Genomic DNA, 24,969 nt, shown 5'->3' with positions numbered 1-24,969 from the left:
ACTCTGGGAATAAAACTTTATGACAACAGTTAGATTTGCCTAATGGTGGGAAGAGACTGCAATTTGTGGAGGTGTGTTTTTATTCTTCCAGAGCTTACTGTATGACTTCTCCCGCTAGGAAAGAAACACATTTTGGTTGTTTTTATTCCCTCCATTAATTAGTTTTTACTCTTACAAAATCCACATGAACTCTATTGTTAAAAAGTAATGAAAGATTTTGTAAACTAAATGCTAAACTTAAATCACTACCTTAGATGATGTGAAGATCCAAAGAAAAATCTATGCTTGTTTTTCTCAATTATATTGAACAAAATTACATCCTGCCCTTTAAAGACAATTTCTGCCCAGATCCTGTTTAACCGGACATGCCTCAGGTTACTAAAGATACATCAAGAGTTTGCCAAATTAAGAGCTGTATCAGTTTTCTTTTAAAGACGTAATTGATAGAGGGCTGAATAAGTATGGTTAAGATCTGAGTTTGGCATCATAGAGTTGAACCTACATTTCTCAGTATCCACTTTGGGTGTGATTGCATGTGATATTTAAATGCCTCATCACGGATGTGGGGTTTAAACTGACCCCTTATATCTATGTTGGAGTCTCTTATTTTGAATTGAGACAGGATGTAGGAGTTAGATAGGTACGAGTGATTAATTGTATAATTTATCGTTATGATGAATAGTTGTTCATCCATTGATTACATTGATGAACTAAAAGAATGTGCTTTCAAACTCCAAACCTGTTTGAGATCGTTACCTTTCTTTTTGAGCTCTTTTTCTACCATCTGTTTCATGATGGAACTGACAATATATTGTAAACACACAAAAGTTGTGGTGGAGTTTTAAAGAAATTAATTTCATTCTTGTGCTAAAATATTAACTGTACTGTAATAATACGGTAAGGTAATATTACAGTACGATAATATTGTATGGCATCTATCGCTGCTAAAGAAATGCGTTTTTTTTTTGTTTTTTTTACAAGGCTTGACTGGAAGTGATAGTGTCTCATTAGAACAACTAAAATACTTGTTTACTCACTGGTAAACCTTGAAATGGAAAATGCTGCTCTAAATTATAGATTAAAACTTTCTGAGATATATAAAATATTTGCTTTGTTTAGACAATAAATGTGTCCTTATCTGTTGTAACACACTAACTGAAACGAAGAAATTATGACACTTATCTTACACTTTTTCATCAAAGTAAAACATCTCTACTTCCACGTGATGGCTGGAAGTGAGGCAGAGTCACATGGATCCGCTCTTCCTGCCGAATGTGCGCTCCCAACGCACTTTGGCTCGACATCTGTCATTTAAGCATACATTGCTTTTTACACTGAAAGCAAGAGAAGTCAAACTGAGATGGTCTGGACATGTACAGAGGAAACACTGCTCAGTGATCCTCATTGCACTAATAAAACGCTCTCCTCTTGTTTAGGTGAACCTTTTAGTGTGTGTCATCTCATTTAGTGAATGGGATGTATTGTTACACCATCATTATCCAGCCCAATCCCAAGCCGTGGGGACCCCAGGACCAGACCGGGTCCATTGAGCTACTTCTGTGTTTTCAATAGTTATGCCTCTACTCTTTGTTAATGCAAATAGCTCAGGGTTTTAAAAAGGGTTAATTGTTAGGATCACGGTTTAAAACTGCAGCATTCACAGCCTGAGATTAACTTTGACACTGTACTCCTTCAGCACAAATGGGTCTGCATCGACAGATACAAAACAATTTTTGAAGACATCCATCATTACCTGTTTTTGCAATTGGTACCTCTGGTTTGATATTAGAATATAAAAACAGAATTCATGAAGTGGCACATTTAACCAACCATTGGCAGCAGAAGCGGTGTATGTGTCTAAATATGAGCTCTTCTTTTATAAACTGTTGTATTATTGCATAGAGATAAAGTATCATAGATAAAACACACTGACACACACACTTTAAACAATCCAAATACTCCCTTCTGCGCTTCATAAAACATATTTTGTGTTTTTTCTGCTTACGATAGGGACACTACATGTGATTATGTATGTCTTATGCTGGTTTGTATATATGCAGTACCCAAACTTAATGTCACAGACTGCCTCTGTGATCCGTCAGCAAATTATCGGAGTTCACCGATCAGTCTCCTGTCCTCTGTTTTCATGTGTTATCTGTGGATCAACACGGTCATCCCAGCTCTGCGCCAACATGGGGCCGTGTGTGCATACTTGTTTGTCGACATGTCTATCAGACCCTGAATCTCGTCACGCTTACATGACTGCAGAGTGCTTTGGCTGCACTAATCTGGGGATGTGTTTCAGGGGATTTGACTCAGTGAATAGAATCAGTATCATGTGGACCAGCTGATGAGTTTTGCCGACTGGGCAGAATCTTAATCCAACAAAATTAATGCTTCACCTATTTTTTTTTTTTTTTTTTTTTTGGGTTGATTACTCTGTATTGATTGACATATTCTGTCCATTTTAGCTTGTCCTCGTTTGTTGATATTAAAGTGTGTTTCTCTCCATTTCCAAAAAATGTCTCCATTTAAAGTGATTGGGGTGTTTTATGGACAGAGTTTCTGGAGTTGGTTGTCACAAACGCACCATGACAGAGTTAAATGAGTACAGGCCTATCGACCCGATGTCTGTGGTCATGAAATCTATTGACACACTGGTGTTAAAACATCTGAAGGACGTCACAGGCGCCCTGCTGGACCCCCTGCTGTTTGCTCACTGGACAAACATGTTGGCAGATGATGCAATACACCTGGGACTACACTTCATCCGTGTCGGTGCTATTTGTGGACTTCAGCTTGGCCTCCAAGACCATCAACCAGAAGCTAACCCAGCCCACAATGCCGACCTCCACCTGTCAGTGGATCACCAGCTTCCTGACTGACCAGCAGCAGCAGATGAGACGGGAGATCATCTTCTCCCGCACAAGAACCATCAGCACCAGTGCTCCCCCAGCAGGGGTGCCCACAGGAATTTTGGGCCCCATGTAAAACAATGAAATTATTTCAAAAGCTTGAATAAATATATTAAATGTTCTTTTTGGGGGCCTCTGTCAGTCAGGGGCCCTTGGAACTGTCCTAACTTTCCCCACTTATACGGCGCCCCTGCCCCCCAGTGGTCTGTTTTCTCACCTCTAGGTTTTTCCCTGCAGAGGATCAGGGTTGAAAACCTCTAATTTAGATTTTTACCTTCAAGTTGGTGCAAAAACCATCCACCATAGAGACACTTTGTCGCTAATGAACACTAAACGGCCAGAGCGTCCAGATAAATGCCCTTCATATCTGCACTTATTCAGCCTTGTTTTTGTCTTTTGTAAAAACAATGCATGTACAGTACATACATATTTACAAAAAAATATTTTTCTTTTCAAATATTTTATTAAAAAACGCCTTCATTGAGAGCAAAGTGGAGCCCAAGTCGAAAAACCTTGTTTGTGTGCACAACCTTGGCAAGTCAAGCTGATTGATTCTGATTTGCATCTGTCATATTGCGGTCATCTATTCCTGCATCAACACATGGCATTGCACGTCACCCCAATCAACACATGGCAACTCATATCTTCACAGTTACACAGTGTGTTATTCACGTGTCACCCTTTGCTCAATTATTCATCCACACGACCCACTTGTTTGTGCTCCCTCTGCCTCCTTCTCCTCCCTCTGTTTTTTTCCCGTGAACGCGTCACACTCCTTCTCTCATGTACCTCATCAATGTTGAATGGCACTCAGCCGTGTTCAGGCGTCCAGCCAGGAAGAAGTTTTTTTTTTTTTTTACTTCCGTCCACCATAGCGAATGCTTCCTTGATGATGAAAACTTTACAAAACTGATTTTAAAAAGCCTTTTATTGGAGAATTTATGGGCCCTTGCAGTCTTGGCTGCAGTTAATGGCAGGTCCTGGTAACGATGTCTGATAAGATAAGAATTTTTATTTTTTTTTGCTCACTACTTTTAATTTACCTTAATTTATTCAATGACAAAAAAAATCTAATTTAGGAATTTTAAATCTAGAACAAAATTCTGTTGGTTCTGAGTCTTGGGTTGAAAAATAGCTTATAATTATTCTGCTACAGGCCCCCAGATTTTTATTTCAAATCTTCTCGTATTTCCAAGAGATCAAAAGACCACAGCTTCACAGATCCTCCACCATACCTAAAAATGGGCCTTAGGTACGTTTCTATATATCTGCCTGTTGTTTTGAGCCAAACCTAAGAGATGTGCTTGTAACTGTAAATTCCATGTTTGCAGACAACATTTGCATTGGCTAATATTTAAATTGCATCCAATGGTTGCTATGGAGACGTGGAGTCAATAATCTTCAGTTCTCTAATTCAGGTTTAAAGACATTTTTTCCACTTAGCTTCATCCTGTTAACTCTGTGATAATTTACATTTATTTTAATTCATTTTTAGACGTACCAATAATTAATAATCACTAGAGATAGTTTTTTTTATTGTATTTCTGAAAACAGAATTTTCATGAAATTGTGCAGTAAAATATTACAGCGTTTAAAGGTGCATAGCCACATTGTTTAACTTTTTTATTTATTTATACGTCAGTAGCTCACACTGGTTGCATACATATTACTTTGTTTAAGCTTTTTACCCATCACATAAATGTAGCCAGAACTGTAATTATCCTCAATGTCTTTATGTTGTACCGTTGACAGATGAAATGTTGTTCGTTTCTCCACACAACATCTTGTCTTTACATTATAATCTGTTGAGGTGTGATTTATTACACCACTCTCCCCCCTACAGCTTGTTGATAAAGTGGTTTGGGCGTAAAACAACATGCTGCAGATTAAAAGTGTGACAAAAAGTGAGATTTATTTTCTCCGACTTCCTCCAGGGCCCCCTGATAGGAATCCCCAGCCCACCAAGCCTTTGCCCACGGCGCCCCCTCCGCGCTCCCATCCTCCCTCGGACCCCCGCAAACCAGACAGGCAGACGAGACCTCCGAGGCTCCCCCCGGGAGACAGGCCGTCCCACCCCAACTCCATACCGAACATCTGCGACGGAGACTTCAACACCGTGGCCATACTGAGGAGAGAAATGTTCGTCTTCAAGGTAAACGGATTGTGTGTTGTGGATAAACAAACCCGGGGCCTTTTTCTCACATTTGTTGCGCTTCAGCCTTGTAGCTGTTTTCCTTTTACTCAGAGACCTGATGAGTTGAGATGAGAGCAATCACTCTTTGCAGACCAACGCTGACTTCTCCTCCTTGACTTCTCTGGCTAAAAATGTATCAGGTGTTGCCTGAGACAACCACAGCAAATTTTATGCAGAACTATTTGAATTGTCTGCTGGTTTGAGGTTTGCCTGGAGAAAACCAGAGATTCTGCCGACTGGAGGGGAATGAAGAATGGCTCGTTGAGAGCTTGGGAGATTGCGTAAATACACACAGGGTGGGATCTTTTCTGCTATTTCTGCTTCAGATTTATCACGGGCATGAAGTCGGTAGGGTGGGGACAGGTCGTATCAAACATGGAAAATTGGCTGGCATTGCTAAAAGCTGTTAAAATTGGAAGTTTTCCTGACTGAAGGAGCCCTTTTACAGGTTATCCGGAGCCCCGCTGATCAGAAGTTTGGATAAAACTGCAAATCTAACCAAGATGAAATGAAAACCTATGAAGAGGGCAATACTTTCGCTCCAGTGAATGAGAAAAGCATTTATCCGTGGCGGAAGCTTGTGAACACATGGCTTTGAAACAGAGACTAAGCTTAAGCCAGCACAAAGCTCTCCTGTGTTTTTCTCCGAATGGAGAAGCTGTGACTTTGCTTTATGTGAGAGAAGGGTTTTTTTTTCTGCAGACATAAATAGATACCATTCACTGGTTAAAGAGGAGGTTTGTGGAATAGAGACGTGGAAAACTCTTTTTTTTACGTCTTTGCTTTCCCCTCCAGGCAGAAAGATTTTTTATCAAAATAGACCAACTTTGAGATTTAACTGGTATGCTTGCTAGCTTGTGCCCAAAATTACCGTATTTTTCAGACTATAAGTCGCTCCGGAAGATAGGATCGGCCAAACTATGAAGAAAGTGTGACCTATAGTTTGAAAAAATACGGTAGACTCAAAGTCCACTTTGTATTTATTTTTTTGTTTGGATTTTTCACAACAGCCTAAAGTCTCTCCTAGTCTCTCTGCAGCCTTTTTTACCTTGAGGAGCAGTAGCCCCTAAAGGATCATGGGATATATTGGGCTCTGGGAGGAAATGTTAAGACAGAGACAATGTTCAGCTATCATCAGTCTGTTTTGAGTTTAGGAAGACAAGAAGGCGGTGATTGAATATCTGTAAAATGATAGATGCACTGATCACTGACCAGTTTAGATTTCTGATTTACATCACGCCAACTTTGAATCAACTGCAAATTTGGCAAGCATAAAAGTTGTTAGAATAAAATCGTAGAGCAGAATAGTTTAGCATAAAAAAAATCAAAACTGCACAAAATCATATTTATTTTTGTAGAAACAATCACAGTAGATGAAGTTTAACTCGGATATATTGTACCAGATATTTTTCATGTTTTTTTCTTTTGGTTCTCAATGGTTTTACCTCCTTCTGACCTACCATTAGTTGTATGATCTGAATTTTGACGGTCTGCATTTTTACATAGTAATCTATAGACGCACCAATTGGCCACCGATCAGAATTGGCCAATCTTCCCTTGATTGGCAAGGATTGGTGATTAGCTGCTGAAATACTGAAAATCAGATATGTGTTTCTTTCTATTAAATGTATACAAACCAAGAGCTCCCCCAGTTTTGGTCATTAAACAGTTTGTACTTTAAAGCACGTAGACCTTGATCAATAAAAGAACAGACCTGGATTTAAAACTGTTACCTCATAGAACTGGCACCACATTTTCTTTTTAATTGTGTGTTTTTACCTTGGACAAAGAAAATTGGAATCAGTCCAAATAAGGATAGACAGTTCAGGTGAGAAAAGCCTGATTGTTGCTTCTCTATATTAAATAGTAATCAGATATTTAAAAATGAGATTTTTTAAAGTCCTTATTTTATATTTTATACAGATGTTTAGCCTACTATCTTTACCATATGCCTGAAGGGGACGTGTAATGTGGAAAGTGCCACAAAAACAACCTTCAGGCATAACCAGCTGTGAATGTGAACCAGTCTAGAAACCAGTCGGCTAATCGCTTGGCTGACGTTGCCGGTGGAGTTTGAAATATTTCCGCAGCACCAGCTCACATTTTCCCCGAGGTCCGAGCAAAATCCTCAGGAAATGATGAAGGAGAGCGAGGATTTGTTGCAGAACTCGTATAAATGTGGCTGTGAACCAACTGCCTTTACTTCATTAGGACCACCAGTAACATTAAGACTTGACGATTTGCTCACCTGTTTAGCGTAATCCCCATCTCAGACTATCAGATGTGCTCCTAAACACGAAATCAGCACAGGATTACGAGTTTGACTTCGGTTCAAAATGTTTGTGCGTTCCCCCCTGAAGGAGCAGGTGGTCCTTATATTTCTTCTTCCTCTGGGAAAGTTTGGCCAGTTTTTTCCTAAATGACTGACATATCGTGTTAACACCTTTTTTCCCTATGCAGAGGAAGCTGTCCAGCTATAAAGGAGTTTATCTGGAATCATAATTAGAGATGTTTGTATTTCTCCAGACCCTGATAAAGTTCCCTTCAGAACCTGCCAAGACCTACAAGCCAGACATAAAGGCTGGTTAAACGGATGGCTCACATTTCAGAAACGATGTGCAGTATCGTGTTTGCTTATGTTCTGTTGCTTTACAGTCATTTATAATAGTCATTTCTCCAGTGCTCGGTAGGTTCATGAATTACTCGCTTGGTTACTTTGGTTTTTTCGAGCCATTTGGCCTGCACTGCTCGGCTTTACTCACCATCCCATTTGATTGTTTTATAAGGCTGGAGCACGCTCTATGCCAAGTCATTACAGCAGCGATCTTAGCAGTAGGTGGAGACTGCAGATGTTTGGACTCTAATAGTAAAGTTCATTTGGTTTAAGTACTCTAAAAGCTGGGAAGTTTTTCTCAGTGGCTAAAACTGTTTTTAAAATGCTGAAATTTGACATTTCCACTCAACCTGATATATACTATGGTTTTACTTTTACTCTTACCTTCTTTGAACGTTTGAGTCATATTGGACTTCGTTTGCTGGGAGGATAAGAGAAATGCTCTGAGTTGTAGCTTCATTTGAATGTACTCCATTACACATTGAGAGGAACAAACAAGGCCAGAAAAAAAAGAGTATAACTTTCCCCCCACGCTTACAGAAGAGCCTCGTTTACCGAGTAGCTCTAATGAATACAGCTGTATTGACTCGTAACTGTGAGTGTTATTTTCACTTGATTGTTTTCTCTCTTTGAATGCACATCGGAGCCTATTAACATTACAGTCATTTACACGTAAATAGAACATTTCCTCCTAATGTGCTGGGATAATAGTTGTATATAATTTAGGATGACGAGCCAGTTTCCCCCTGTTTTCCAGCATGGGAACCTCGTGGAGTTAGAAATATAAGCAATATGCACCTGAACCAGCTCCTCGGCACTGGAAAATAGGGAAACCGGAGATTGTATGTTGCCTTTTTTGGAGACAGAGGCGATATTTTTTTGATTATTAAACTTCCAAATGACATGTGTGCATGTGTGTGTGTTTACAGCTGAAAGTTTTACAAGTTAGCCTGATACATCACAATGTTAATTCTGTTAGGATGCCTGGATAGGATACCTTCACTTTTTCATTTATTGGCACCAACTGTACCTTGTGGAAAGCGGGATTAGGGTCAAACTTTACCAAAGATAATCTAGCCACAGGCATGTGGATACAGTGGCTTGCAGAAGTTTTCACATTCACTGAACTTTTTCACATTTCACAACAACAGTCACATTTTCTGTTATAAAATAGCACAGAATTATGAAGCATAGGGAAAATGTGAAGGCCAATGTGCATTGGTGGCATTATGCTGACATGAAAAAAAATACGCCCCTATCATTATTCACATTGGTTGGCGGAAGATTCTCCAAGGCACAATGATCCTTTCCAAACTTGCTCTATTCAGGCGCATCAATGCACTTTTGATAAACTCATCCATGGCAGAGGTCCAGTAATCTGGTCTTTTCTGGCCCACTATATTGTGTTAAAAGTGCCAAGACACCCATGTGTTTTAAGTTGCCCTCCCTGTGACTTTTCAGAAGAAGTGGACTTTATTCAGGCCCCGATTATAATTTTTTGGTGAAAACTGAAAGATTTTGATGTGTTTGAGGCGTGTGTTTTTCTGAAAAAGGCATGGTTTGGAAACAGGCTCCAGAGTGCTTGAAAACATCTGGCCTCTATTGTCGTTTACTCAAGAATCTGACTGCCACTACCCGATCTGTACCGGAACCACGATCCGTAACATTGGCTGCTAATGGCATGGCAAGAAAATTGCATAATTTTTAATGTTAATACCAGTGATGTATGCCCAGAGATTGTAATTAAATAATAGCGATGAAGATGTGGTGGCAGAAATGGAAATACAATCCTGTTATAGGGGTGTCAGAGTAAATGGGACTGAATGCATGCCACTCTCTTGAAATTTTTATAGATAAAACATTTTGGAAAAGAGTGTTTCCTTTTACTTCCACTTCCCAATGATGGACTACTTTGCACATACAATCTAAATAAGATCTATACAAGACTTTGGTAGGTAGGTAAGTTTATTTATATAGCACTTTTTGGTAACAAAACATTCAAAGTGCTGTACATGAACAGAAAAACATTACAGACATACATCGGAAAAACAAGGGAATAAGCTTGACTAGAATTCTTTAATACTTTAACAAACATAAAGAAAAACGTGTCTGATCTGATCTTTCTGACACTACAGCTAAAACAGAAAGCCAGGAAAAATCACAGTGGAGGCGGTGTGTGTGTGCCTGTGGGTTTTAGTGTAATCGTGTGTGTGTATGGTAAATGGCTTGTACTTGTATAGCGCTGTAATTAGTCCGTAACCCCAAAGCGCTTTACACTACAATCAGTAGCTCACATTCACACCCTGACGGTGGTGAGCTACGTTAGTAGCCACAGCTGCCCTGGGGCAGACTGACAGAAGCCAGGCTGCCATACATCAGCGCCACCGGGCCCTCTGACCACCACCAGCAAGTAATTAGGGTGAAATTTGGTGCTAACTTCTAGATGTATTATTGGATGTAATGTGGAGTCTGGTTCATCTAACTAACTGTTCACACCTAATTGACACGAGATGGGTTACTATGAGCCTACAGGCTGGCAGTCACGCCTGTACAGGTGGTAGTTTTATGGTCACATATTATTCTTTGTAGTGAGGTGACTAGGGGTGAGTGAAGGTTCACCGATGACTGCCTGGATTCAGTGACAACAGTTAATGTCCCATTAAAACTACAAAGTTACCAGCTTCATCGCTCCGGTTCCTCAAGTTTCAACTTCCAGTGAACTTCCAAACCATATGGTTTCCCACCGGAATCAGGGGCAGAACACACATTCATCCATATGCATGGATTCATACGCGACTAGTCCTTTTTCTTCGCCATTAATTGCAAAGAGCTCCCTGCAGCTGTTCCACAGATGTGCTGGACCGGGGGCACACCGTCTGACTGCTACCAGACGCAAAGTTTCCAGGACTCTATCGGGGGTTTTGTGCTGTGAAATTTGGATGTAGAGTCTCAGACAGTATTATTGAAGTTTGGATTTTGGGTTTATGGCTCACTGATATCTTGTCAGTTTTGTAGAGCCAGAAAATCCACACGGGGATTTGGGGATTTAGATCAAACATTTGCTACAACATACTTTCCTCTAAGCTTTAATATTTTCTTTATGGAACAAAAAGCCGTCAAGACGGTCACAACATTACCGAAAGTGACATCGCTCTGTTACATTACAATATGCATTGATTGTGCTGTATTTTCATAGCTGATTATTCATCAAAATGCAACTGTTTTCTTTATTTTCTTTGCCTGAAAAATAAAAGTAATGAATCAGCTGGTAGATGATGGTTAACAGCTGTACAAATTGTGACCAATTAACTTCTGCTGTCAATATTCAGCATCTTGTGATTTTTTTTTTTTTTTGTTGATGGCAGCTTGGGAGCTGAAAGCTATGGTATCTACCTTTCTAAGTGATATCCTTGATATAAGTTAGAGTGAAACACAAACACTGTAGTGTGCCAGTAGTGAGTCAGCATTTACTCAATCTCCAGGGTCATCACACAACTTTTGGCCATTTGAGCCGTGCAAAGATTTTATTTGAATAAAACATTAGAATCTTCAAAGTGGCACATAAAATCAGCAATCATTTTAAAACAAAGCCACATTATTCTAATTGCACTTTTGTATGCAATTACCGTGACTTTGCAGATGTAAAATTCAGAGATGTAAAACTTTGAAATAAGTAGAAATTAAATTAAGCTTTTATTGGCCAATAGTGATTTCCAATTGTCTTTGAGGTCTGATGTGTCAGCTTCCATTTTGTCCCGTTCTGGTTTCCTAAGGGCCGTAACTCAAACATACCATTTATTATTATAAACCTGGTTTTTATTCAACAATGAAATATCCATGAAAGGAGAAAAAAGGTCCAGCATGTTCCTTAATAAGCAGGTTGCAGATTTCGGGTTGAGCAGTGCATTATGGGTACTTTCTCTTTTTTTGCTAACAAACAACATTCAAAGATTGCGGAAAGTAATGAAGAGAACAATGATTCTCTTCGAGACACCGGCTGTCCTACAGGGACACTGTAAGCTTAGTTAAGAGCTTAAAGCACTGATTTGGCTGGAGGTGTGAGCCGCAGTAAGACTGACAAAGAGCGAGTTAAGAGATGAGGGGGGGCGAAAAACAGAGAGCTACACTGAGGTGAGAGAGAGAGACAGGTGTTTTCTTTAGTGAGGGGTGAAGCAGGTTGTAGGTTCACCGCCGTGTTATCGTTGACGGCCTGGAGATGCCCAAGGGCACGGAGATATGTGCTGAGAGCACGTCACACCAGACCATGATAAAATGGTTGTGTACAGCGCACCTTACTGTGATGATGCAGAGGATGATGCTGTGTTATCGTGGTTTCTAAAGCAATATGATGTATTACTCTAGAACAGGGGTGGGCAAACTTTTTGCCAGGAGGGCCACATTGCTTTCTAAGATTTGACAGGGGGCCGGACCGGGAACAGATGGATGGAGTGTTTGTGGGAAATAATATAAATGACATGTAAAAGCCATTACGTGAGAGGATTTGGCCTACAAACATGTAACATATCATGAGTAGGCAGCAAGGCTCATTGTACAGTTTTTTTTTCAAATGCATTAATTTCATTTGATTAAGAATAAACACAGTAGAGAAATTCACAGTATACATTTGATTTACTTGAATTATTTACATTTGATTATCACAGAATAACAGCAGAGAAACTCACAGTTTCAGTGGGAACAGTGTTGTTGATCTCCCTTTTTGGCCAATGCATCAAAGTCTGGAGTGAGTTTGGTTGTGGCAATTCTCAGGATAGCTCCGAGATGCTGGTCAGTTAACCTGGATCTGTGACTGGATTTGTTGATGTTCATGACGCTGAATGTCTGCTCACAGACGTAGGTCGAGCCAAACAAAGTTAGCATCTTCTGTGCCGTCTTCCGGAGGTTTGGGAACATGGCTTCGTTGAGTGCAGCATAAAAGTCATTCAGTTTTAGAGAGTTGAACTTCTCCTTTAAGAGGGAGTCTGACTGAAGATCGATTAGTTCCAATTGCACCTCTTGTGGTGCCTTTTCGGGGTCTTGTGACAGGGGACAGGACACCAGCTGAAGTGACGTTTCAATGTTGTCAAAATCAGAGAACCGACGGCTAAATTCTCGGTGCAGGTCGTCAATTGATTGGCTGTATTTCTTTGCGTTTCGCGTCGCGTCTTTCTGTGTGGCAAGTGTGGAGAAATGAACAAAAGAATTGTTTGCAATTTGTCTGGAGAACAAAGTTAGCTTAGATTTGAAGGCTTGCACATGTTTGTACATGTCGTGCACAAACTGATCTTTCCCCTGTAGTTTAACATTCAGCTCATTCAAGTACGAAAATATGTCCACAGCAAACGCAAAATCACAAAGCCAGTTCTTGTCGCTTAGCTCAGGAAATTCGGTGGATTTCCCCACTAACTCCAAAAACTCGCTGATCTCGTCTTGCAGGTCCCACACTCGCTGAAACACTTTGCCCAAACTTAACCAGCGGACACGAGAGTGGTACAGCAAGTCGTGATGATCCGCATTAGTTTCTTCCAGGAACGCGATGAACTGACGATGGTGAAGTCCCTTTGCGCGTATAAAGTTGACTAGTTTTACCACTGGTTTCATGACGTGATCAAGCTGCAATATAGACTTACACAGTGATTCCTGATGGATGATGCAATGTAGGAAGATAACATCCTGGTCAGGGTTTTCCTCTTTAACTTTATCCTGGATTCTTTTCAGCAGCCCAACATGTCTTCCAGTCAAATTTGGTGATCCATCCGTTGTGACATTGGCCAGTTTACTCCAAGGTAGTTTACGTCTTTCAATGGCAGCAGACACATGGTTGTACAGATCCTCTCCACGCGTTGTTCCCTTCAGAGACTCCATGGCCAAAAACTCTTCCGTTATTTCAAAATTGTTATTAATCCCACGGATAAAAATTAAGAGTTGAGCAGTGTCTTTCACATCATTGCTTTCATCCAGTGCGAGTGAATATAGCTTAAAGGACTCAGCCTTTTTGTTTATTTGGCTGGCTATATCTTCCTCAATCAGTTCCACACGGCGAGTCACAGTCCTGCGTGATAAACCGATCTTTTCAAACTTGCCTTTGCTCTCAGGACACAAAATACCTGCCGCCTCTACCATGCATTCTTTTAAAAACTCGCCTTCGGAGAAGGGCTTGCTAGCTTTGGCTACTTTGAATGACAGCAAAAAAACTTGCTTTGGTGGATGACTCTTGAATCGCAGTTTGTCGGTGAAAAAGATGCTGCTGAGCCTGTAAATTAGCCGCCAACCTCTTGGCCGTGGCTGTTCGCTCTTGCGTTGACTGCTTGCTGGCGTAGTTAGCATGCTTTGTAGCAAAGTGGCGCCTGATATTGTACTCTTTGTAAACCGCGACAGTTTCTTGGCATATCAGACACACAGCCTTTGATCGGAGTTCGGTAAAAAAATATTTTGTTGTCCACTCTGCATTAAACACTCGGCACTCACTGTCCACTTTCCTTTGCTTTGATAAGCTCATTTTTACAGAGGGGCTCACAGCACAAAGCTAAAGAGAAGAAGGGAGCAATAGGCCAGTTCACTGCTATTGTTTTGATGCGGGTTTTTTCGCGCATGCGCGCCGGACTGGCAGGCAAAACAGAGAAACTGAAGAGTTCTCCACGTATTTTTCTTCTTTAGATAATGTATCACAATCTCGTTTTAAGAGTAAGTTGATGGTTGATGGTATTAGATTGCCAGATTTATACAGCGAAAGCCTGAACGGGGGCGTCAGGCAGCGGCTGCTGCATCGACTCCGCTTCTCCCGGCCCCGTCTAGCAATAGCGATCGCCACCTCCCCTCCGCCGCTATTTAAGTAGAACAATGACTAGAGCAGAATTAAGTTGTATTTACCGGAGATGAAGTGTAGACTGCAAATTCTGTTGTAGAATGATCGCTCCTACAGTCCATTGGGAGTGTCTGCCTGCGCTCTTTTCATTGAAATTATCCATTTCTTTCTTCGTCCTTCGGTAAACGACAGAAACGTACATCCAACGATTTGGAATGCCTCTCTAAATCACCCGTTTTGTCATGTAGTAGACGAGAACAGTACTATTTTTTGTCTACCCGCGGGACCGGGATGTAGCGCTGACGTTGCGCGTGGTTTACCGACGATAATAATATGAAATGTAATTTAATAATAGAATTTAATAGGTGGCTCCTCCTTAATGATAGTCAAACGCTGAAAACGCATACGGGAGGCAGAAGCCTTAACATTGGTAAGAGTTTTTTGTAAAAAAAAAATAAAAAAAATATACATTTTCCAATAATTTGGACAAGTTCCGCGGGCCAGATTAAAACGTTCAACGGGCCGTATACGGCCCGCGGGCCGTAGTCTGCCCATGTCTGCTCTAGAACTTATTATATTTCTGTAATTTGCTAAAACCCAATTACCCTGAATAAAGTGTTGTTTTGGCCACACTAAGGTGACCGATGCAATATGAAGGCAATATGGTGCAGTTAATCTAGTTCATCTGCTATTTTTATCAACTTTTCTCTGCTGTTCCTGGACGAATTAATTAAAAAGTGACAGTGAGCAAAACATAGTATAAGAGCTGAGTCGAAAACGCCTTTCCCGACCCATTGGCGTTGCAGGTCATGCAAAGCAAACCAACCCCCGACAGAGACTCTTAGCAAAATCAGAGACGTCCCTGCTATTTCATCAGCATTGTCCAATCTACCGAATATAACTTATTTAAAAGAAAACCAGAGAACAGCTTTGAAGGCTTTTGAAAAACGATGGTTTTGGTTTCTATGTTAGTTTCAATGCGAGTGGTTGAAGTAGCACATCAGTAAAGATGACAGAAACGTGGTTTATCCCGTCATATGCGAGGATTTCTGATAAGGCCCCTCCTGGGATACATCTCGGGAGCAATCCCAGATGGATGTGTGGAGCTGTGCAGAACTACATCCATCTGATGAAAGTCAGGTTAATTTGTTGATACATTAACAGACCAAAGAATGTGAGAATCTTGTTAGTTTTAATGGATTTAATTAAAGAGTTGAGAAAATTCATTAGGCTTCTACTAAACTCAAAACAAAAACAAACTGCTGCTTGATGCGTCAACTGACCAAGAAAGAATGATTTATCTTATATATTAAATTAGCACAACACATATATATGCTCAACCCTCAGTTTACAGGTCATTTTACTCAGTTGGAGTGTTTAACTTGCTTCAGTAACTCAGTTTGTAGGTGAAACACATTATATGGTTTAACTACAGTCAGACAAATTTTCCAATCCTTTATTTCTGTTGATTGAAAAAACCCTGCTTATAGCTAGTGTAAACACAACATTTAAGATTAGAATTAATGCAAAAATATAGGCTTAATGACAAGCTACATGTTATTTTAAATGGGTCAATTTAATCTGACGAACATGCCTCATTGGAACGCATATTCTAATTCCGTTCTAATGGAGTTATTTTTAAATAAAAGCTATAGTTTCAGTAGCCAATAATCAATTGATGCATGTTGTAGAAACCTTATGCTGCTGCTAACATAAACCAGCAGAGATTCAGAGTTGAGGTTTCACTCAGAGACCCAGATCTTCATCAAGCTTAAAATATCTTAAATGAGACCCTGACTTGATACTTGAGACCAGATCAGGATGTGCATTACATATTCTCAGCAGTCATTTATAAGAACAACTACAGAGCAGGGGATTCTGGGAGGCCAGGGGATTCTGGGAGGCCAGGGGTCCATAGCTGCTTTGGATTGCTGATGTTTCTGACTCCAACATCCAATAATGAGAACTCTGTAGCCACTTCTTTGTTGGGTTCTTCTCTTTTTCAGCCCTGCAAAGACAGCGATTGAAAGGCAAGATATACCAGGGCATCTTATGAGGCAAGATATGTGTGTACCAATTTTAGACCGGGATAATAAACTGTCCCTGTTGCTCAGTCAGGTGTAATTTAGACCCAGATGTGGGTTTTTTTACAGGTTTGCAAAAACTTTTAAGAAACTGGGTTGGATGTAATCATTGTTCTCATGGATAAACACTATGATTCAATTTTATTCTGTATGTACAACCACATAAAATGTGTAAATCCTCAGGACTTATTTTTAAGCTGTGCTGAAATGCCAAATGAAAAGCACTCTGACTTTCCCCCTAAATTATTCTCACTGTACTAAGCTAAGCTGTCTCTGGAGTATAGCATATACAAATCAGATTGGTATCTATGGTTTATCTAAATCAACAAATATGCAAATTAATGATCCACAATATTATAGGTGAATGACCTTCTACACTCTGATTTTAGGGAAGGATGGGTACATATCTTTACAAATGTTTTTTTTCTTGTTGGTGGTTCAAGTTAATTGAATCAATGCAGAATTTACATTCTGATAGAGAATATGTGATAATTCAGCAATTGTGAAAACCCTTCACAAAATAGAAGACCTAAAGCTGAAATTTTGTGATTATTCTCCAAGTAATTGCAAAGCGCCTGCTGAAACCTTTCTGCAGGTTATGTCTGCTCACTTGAGCTTTACTTTCAGAGAGGGAGTGTGCCTTTTCTACAGAGGGGTTAGATTTCTCAGTTTCAACTGTTTTCAATTACTGGACAGACCTCGATCAGGAACGGGCTGCACTGTTGAAATCTACGGAGACAGCAGGTATGGAGAGCATGAGTGGGAGAGGAAGATAGGAGGGATCGGGGGACAAAGGGGAAATGAAAAAGCAAAGAGGAGACGGAGTCCAGGGAGAATGCAGTCCCAGTGAAAGAGTTGGGTTAAACAAAGAGAGAAAAGGAGAAGGGTAAAGAACGTTTCGTAAATAGTCAGTTCAGCTGTGACTGTGAAAGAGGCAGGGCGTGAGGATGAGTTGTCTCATCTCCCTCTCTGCGTCCCTCACCCATGTACAGGGTCAGACTATTTGGGCCAAGCGCTAAGCACATCCGGGAGGCGCAATTGGCCGTTAATCGCCAAAGGGTGGGAAATCTCGGCGGGCTCTAATGGCTTTCGCAGCTGGGTCTGCCCTGGCGTCCTCTGTCATCAGGTTTCACCTAACATCAAAAGGACACCTTCCACCTGGCCGCACTCATGTCCTCCCTCACTCCCCCCCCAAAGGAAATCAGACCCTTGCTTTCTCATAAAGCTCCTGGCTATCGCTTTGCCCCCTTGTTACCTGGTTTTCCCAGGATGTTCTTCAAATTTTGGATATGTACGAGAGACTTCCCAGGAAACCCGAGAAGCTGTGTCTTTGAGGCAAAACAGCTGTCAAAACAGCAGCAAGGGCTGATCATTGACAGCAGGCCCTGATGTTTGAGCACTTGTCTTAAACTCAGTGGTGTCAGATGGAAGAGTTTAGTGCCGACTCGGTGACAGTACACAGACTTCCTTTGTGTTTTGGTTTATTCTTGCTTGGGTGCAGTGTGTACGGGGGATCTGTAATAGAAAAAAGAGATGTTTCTACATTTCTCCGATGAAGTTAAACATACTGGCAAAAGTGCCGTACAAGCTAGGAGTTCGTCTTGGAACGGGTGGGCTGTTGGTTTTAACCTCTGCGGCGATCATCTCAGTCCTCGTGTCCTTGGGCAAGACACTTGACCCACTCTGCCTGCTGCCAGCGGCCAGAGGGCCCAGGGGTGGCAAATGTAAGGCAGTGCTAATTAAGCTCAAGTTATAACCGGATTCAGAGCTTGCTATTGGTAGAAAACTAAGATGCACATCTTCTAAGAAATCTGGACATCACCTGTACACCTCTACCGTACCACACCAACTTTATTTATGAGTTGCTTTAAAACAGCCACAGCTGAAACAAAGCGCTGAACAAAAATGCTAGATAAAATCTTCCATAAATATGCGCACATACACATGTACACATACAGCCACAAACACATACTCTTGCTCAATAATGAAATGAGAAAAAAATATTTTGATTGGGAAAAAAAAAAAACTAGATTGGATGATTGTACTCTGAACAGGGATTCTCAGTTGGACATTTATGAAACCTTTATTCCATTTGTGAAAGCGCAGCAACAGGACATTTGTTGTGCACTTATTACAGACTCTGTGAAGCGGTTTGCAATCTGTGGCATCTTTATTCTGTTTTGTGAAAAATGGACCTGTAGATAGTCTGAAACAAACATAATTTATCATCTTGTATCATCAGCTCACACCTCCAGTAGTTATGCTTTCACAAATTATGGAAATGAACAGTCATAAAAATGCTCATATTTCACACATGATTTCTTCTAATGGTATATTATTTTCTGAAGACATTGTATCATCACCTGGTTCTGTTTATTTTTCTCTCTGATCCCAGTTTGGTCCAGATAGTTGTGATCGTGACAGCTGGTGAAACTAAAGCAACCCTTAAGGAAAATTTGGTAGACAGTAATTATTGGAGTCCTACTGCATTGAAACATAGCCTTACAGTAGAAGATGAGCATTAAAGAAAATGACTTTAAATTGTGGGTTGTCAAACTGGGGACAAAATGTCCCAGTGGCAGACTAAATTGACGGATGATTGGAACAAAATTTCATGTGGCAAAGGGCTTCTTTTTGTACCGAAATAAAGTGTAAAGTGACATAAACTGCATGGATTTGAAAGGGAAAAGGGCTGAAATGAACAGCAGCCCTGTTTGGGAACTAGTTGGTCTTCACTGAACCTATTTTACATAAGTGTCTCCTTCCAAAAAATAAAATTATTATGTACAAGGAGATGGAAATAGCTACAAAAGCACCTGACCTTGGCAAAAGTCATGAAGCAATTAATGTTGTTTGCCTTTTGCTCACAAGGGGCAGTAGCGATTTTATTCCCTGTTCAACAACATTAAATAAGCAGAACCTGTTAGCTTGACAAATATTATCAGAAAAAAAAAAAAACATGATTCCTAAGAATGTTTTTGACGTTTTCAAATGACATCTTTTCCTCCGTCTCAGGACCACTGGGTTTGGCGGATGAGAGACAACTCCGTGTTGCCGGGATTCCCCATGCTCATCAGCGTGTTCTGGAAGGGGCTGCCGTCAAAGATAGATGCCGTCTACGAGAACAGCGAGGGCAAGTTTGTCTTCTTCAAAGGTACGGCGTTGTTCATCAGCCCCACTCATTTCTGCCTTCGCAACGCAGCTTGGCTCAGATCTGTTCCATCGGGGAGCAATCCTCGCGCAGCTTTTGATCCTAAACCTCGACGCAGATATTGTGTCTGTGTAATCCTAGTTTATGCGAGCTCTCTTGTGTCTCATTTAGCCACAACAATCTTTACCTTGAGATCTGTTTACATCGGAGTGTTGTCTTTTTTTTTTTTTTACAAGCTTGTACAACCATGCTCCTTCCAACACTCTGCATGTTTTTTTTTCTATGAGTGCTTATATTTACCAGAAGAAAGACGTTTTTATCTGCTTACTCAAAGCGCTGCCTTGATCTTATCTGTGTAGCACTTTATTGTAAATCTGGGAGAGATTAAAGGAGTGTTTTGCTGGGTTGGAATATCCCAATATAATCCGACAGATCTGATTTTAAATAATACATATGCTCTGGTGTTGCTTACGGCACTATATATTCAGTATAAATCATCAACTGCAGCTAAACATCCCTCGTATGGATTGCTTTAGGAAATCACTGTTGATTTCAAGAAGTTTTTCCACAAGCTATGTTTTAATGATGCATGATTTGAGTTTTTTTTTTTTTTTTGTTGCGCTTGTGTGATTTCTTTATTTTTTATGTATTTTATTTTAACATATTCAAATGTAGACCAAGCAGCAAAATAGCTTTGAAGCCAATTATGTCAAGAGCCAAGAAAACACTTGAAAGAAACGTCAAACAAACTTGGAGGTCTGTGCGTTTGCACACACACTTCAGAGGAGAAGAAGAGAGGAAGACAGATACAGTGAAAGAGAGGGAGGGGGAAAAAAAGAAGGGTGGTATATGATGCAAGGAGATGCAGGCAAGCCGTGAAAGTGTGCTGGGATAAAAACGACAAATCCTCTCTCAAAGCCATTTCTATTTTCAACCCCAAACAATTCCTGGAAATGCAGACTACTGCTCCTGTGTGTGCCACGAGGCCTGCAACTTGGATTGCACTGCCTTTTCCTTCACTCTGCTTACAACCCAGGCTGGGTGGATTTAGAAAATCCATATTAACAGAATACCATTTCTCATTTAAACTCACACAACAGACTTGCCCGAAGGTCTTATTCTGCCTGTCCACATTTGGAAGAATCCAGAAAAGAAAAACACGGCAGGAAGAAGGTTTGTCTGAAAGTGAAATGCTGTGCTGTACTGTCTGTCCCATACTAACCAGACACTTCACGTATCCTCTGACAAGTCTCCCAAATTCTCCCAAAAGCTAAGAAAGCACAGATGGAGACACTGAAGTCTAGATTTCACTGAGGTCGGTCATGGCTCTGGCACTGATTATGTTTGTCCAACAAAGGCAGTCAAAATGTTAACACCTAGAAGCTTCATGTGTTGTCTATTGCTACGGGGAAGTGCTCTGCTAGTTGTTTAGTCATTGTTTCCCTGTTTGTGTTTTTTCTGAGGCGCTTGATGTTATACTGCGGAAGATTATGTGATCCAGTAGAACTGGGCTTTTGTTCTTTGACATTTTCACATCTCGCCTTGCGATTCAGAGCTGTAGGAAGAGGCACATCTATGCATAGATATTGCTCCTTGCATTTGTAGCACACAGTTTGATCACTGTCTAATCCAAGGTGTCGGGTCAATTCCATGATAATTCCCCACAGTGAAATAGCAGAACACTATACAACTTATTTACTCCACTTCATAAGTGCTTGGCTTGTCCATCCATCGTTGATTCCCCCTGAGGGGGCTATCTCCAGCTGTTATTGGGCGACACGCGGGGTACACCGTGGACAGGTCACCAGTCCATCACAGGGAAAAACAAGCATGTACACACTTACGCCTAAGAGCAGTTTGGAGAGATCATTTAACCTAACAGCCATATTTTTTTGGATTGTGTGAGGAAGCAACAAACGCATGCACAGGGATAACATGTATACTCCATGCAGAAAGACTCCAGGCCTGGGATCAAACCTGCAAGGCAACAGTGCTACCAACTGTGCAGACATGTAGCACATTTGTCACAAAGAATTGGCATTAATTATGGCAAAACCACATGTTGTGACCATAAATAATGATAATAATAATAAACAATTTTTCATTGCAACATACATTCCACTGATATTTGACTTTTGCATTTAACCCATAACTTAGGCAGCAGGGGCCTGCCACTGTGAGGTGCCTGGGGAGGATTCTGGGGTCTTGCTCAGGTGCCCAGAGTGGCAGTCTGTGGGATTTGAACCCAGGAACTTGTGGCCTCTCGCACTTTACCTTTAAAATAAACGTGTTTTCTGTTAGCTTAGCGGGTATTACTCAACACTATGCCATCGGTTGTGTGTTAGCACCGGAAAAGAAAAATAACGTGATAAGACAGAGCCATGTTTTCTTACTGTAGAATAAAAATCTAAATATTAGGGACTAAACGTCAATCAAACATGTTGTTAGCTCCAGGAAATAAAAGCTCGTCCCTTGAGATGATTGTAAGCTAATTGACTTGATATGCTAGTGTTGGTAGCAAACAGTAGGTGAGATAAACACATCTGAGGGCTAGGTGGGTAGCTCTAGTTTTAAAAAGCAAAGAGAAAAGACGCGTAGCAGAGATCAAAGGTTGTGGCGGCTGCTTTTTAAAAAATCTTAGAAGCAAGTTTGACATTAACCTGAAGAATGACAGGCCTAGCATGTTTAGATCTTGTGTGGTATACGCTAGAGTATATGGAAAACCCCTGTGCATTATATTTGAGTATAAAAGAATTACTCAACTATATATTTACATAGTAAATAAATATTAACACAAGGTTACAAATGCCCACATATCCAAGCACCCTGAATGTTTGGATTTTATTTGATGGACACTTTATTCAGCTCCATCCACCTTGCTATCAACTCTGACTAGTGCTCAACAAAAACATCCCCACAGTGACTCTGCAAGGATAATCTGGTTTAGATGATGGATGGTTAGATGTTTTAGTATGTTTTTCTTACAATCCCAAAGATGTTTGTGGTTGTAATTTAAAACATGGAACAGGTCAAGGGGCGTTAATAACTTTGTTAGGATATCTTTATTACATACGGCACGCCCCATACGATACTAAGGTCAAACAGGGGAGACATTATAGGCCTGAGCCAACACAACATCGAAGCAACCCTCACAGCTCTGAAGATGAATCTTAACTTTAATGTGGAGGCTCATTCAGGGCGGCTCCCATTTTTGAAAATATCTAATATAAGAAGAAAAGCATTTTTTTCTTAACAATGATTGAGAGAGAAAGAGAATCCAGAATGTTTTTTTTTGGGGGGGGGGGCTTTGAATCAGTTTGAACTCACTGCCTTTTGGGGGTTAGAGACTCGATTAATCTCAGGGTGTGGTTTATTAATGTCAGAGGAAGCGTGACCCACAATGAGTGGAGAACTTAGTGAGAAAAACATGAAACGACAGGAATTTCCTTTCCAATAACAGTCTATCCTTCCCTGTTAATATTCAACCAACACCCTGTGCTACAGTTCCTTCCTCCTTTCCATGAAGGCTCTATTAGAGCAGATTTAGTTGTTCAGGTTAAATCTGCATTTCTCTGGACTTTATAATGACAGAGAAAAACCACGAATAAGGCCAGGATTATGCCTGAATTTTTCCACTCATTTCCTGTGTTTGTTAATGAAAGGTGCTCAGGGCATCTTAATGCTGAGCTTGCAAGAGTTTAGGTTGGTCTTGCAGCCTCGCAGGTGTTTATTTAGAGACCAGGGAGGAATAAAGATGCAATATCCTCCGTTAGCACTCTCATATTTTACTTTTGAATGTATGATTGTGTGTTTTCTTTGGCAAACACGTTATGCCTTAAAATATTAGTCAAACTGTAAAAGCCAAATACAAGACCTTGCTTAGATTGGTACATAAACAACTGAGCAGCTGTCAAAATGTGCACCTCAACCTAATCACTCCTCAAGAAGCAGGTTAAAGTGATACAGTGTGGAGAAAGGAAACAGAAACATTCCTTTTGGCTCTTTTCTTGACCTGAGATAAAACAAAGCTGCTAGGAGAAAGACTAATAAAGACATAGAAATGTTCAATATTATCATATTTATCCTCCCAGTGCGGACAGGAATGTGCTTTGTCTTCGTCATTCTGCCTTCGAATTTTCTTTTTCTCTGGTAACATTCACCTCCCCCACTAGCACCTCTTCCTGGCCCACCCTTCGACTCCTCCAGTGATATAGAAATGCATTTCCTGGGGTCACACTGTGTCAGAAATGTGCTGTTTAACCCAATTACTTCACAGGAAGCAGGGCAGAGACATGGACAATAGGGAAACAGAAGCCAGTCAAACACTTGCAGCTATTTTGGTTGTAAAAAGTATGGAGATGTTTGGTCGGGCCCATGAGGTTGAAAACTCTCAGAAAGAGGCTTTTATGTCTCTGTTATGTCGTCGGTTTTTCCTTCAGTGTCACTGATATTTTCTCTTTTACCTCAGAGTTGTGACTAGTTCAGTTTGCAAGTGCTGAAGAGGTTCCACAGTTAGCATGGGTCGAAAGAGCCATTACCCGCTTTCCTTGCATTAAAGATTAACTTGTATGAAGATATTTCCAGTCGTGAAAAAACAGCTTGCATCAGTCTTTGTAAAAAAAGAAAATGTATACATCATATAGGACATATTAAATAGTGCTGTAATAATGACATGTTATATTCTTTTTTTTTCTTTTTTTTTTACGTGTCCTGTCTGCCAATGTAGACAGGACACAGGACTTACACAATTGGAGCATTACTGCTTTTGCTAAAGTGCTCTGCTTGATACAAAAAACTTTATTGGATATTATTTTGGGATTATCGCAAGTTCAATGGATACCAAAATAGGAAAGAAGAGAAAGAAAGGAAGAGAGAAAGATGAGGCAAAATGTTAAAAGGGATAAAGGTGAGAAAAATAGAGTCGAAGAAAAAGTGAATGCTAGATAACGTTCTCGGAGTCTGCTTCTACACCTGCAGAAAGAGATATAAAAAAAATCAGCAAAGCCAACCAAAGAAGTATCACAGGTACAAACAACCAACGCTTTGATAACATCACTGAAAAATACCCAGTATTATTTAAATACAAGATGTATATAGTGACAGCCAAAGCTAAATACAGGGTTCATCTGTTTATTAGTAAATCTGTAAGCACCTGGATCCAAGCATCTGTAAGTGTTTGTGAGAGTGAGTCTGTGTATGTAAGGTTTAT

The 24,969-nt window shown here is 40.5% G+C and overlaps 1 protein-coding gene across 2 annotated transcripts in view; it reads left to right on the top strand.

Annotated features, from left to right (window-relative positions):
- The window catches only part of LOC105935326 (matrix metalloproteinase-16), a 93,172-nt gene that overhangs the window by 60,758 nt on the left and 7,445 nt on the right, over positions 1–24,969 (top strand). For both annotated transcript variants that reach the window (XM_012875680.3, XM_012875679.3), the window contains 2 exons: positions 4,850–5,067; positions 19,625–19,763. In XM_012875680.3, coding sequence (XP_012731134.2) covers positions 4,850–5,067; positions 19,625–19,763 — 357 coding nt within the window. The remainder of the gene's footprint in view (positions 1–4,849; positions 5,068–19,624; positions 19,764–24,969) is intronic.

This window comes from Fundulus heteroclitus, chromosome 21 (assembly GCF_011125445.2).
Source record: "Fundulus heteroclitus isolate FHET01 chromosome 21, MU-UCD_Fhet_4.1, whole genome shotgun sequence".
Taxonomy (NCBI): Eukaryota; Metazoa; Chordata; class Actinopteri; order Cyprinodontiformes; family Fundulidae; genus Fundulus; species Fundulus heteroclitus.
Note: the sequence above shows the minus strand (reverse complement) of the source record. Positions and strands in the feature narration are given on the sequence as shown.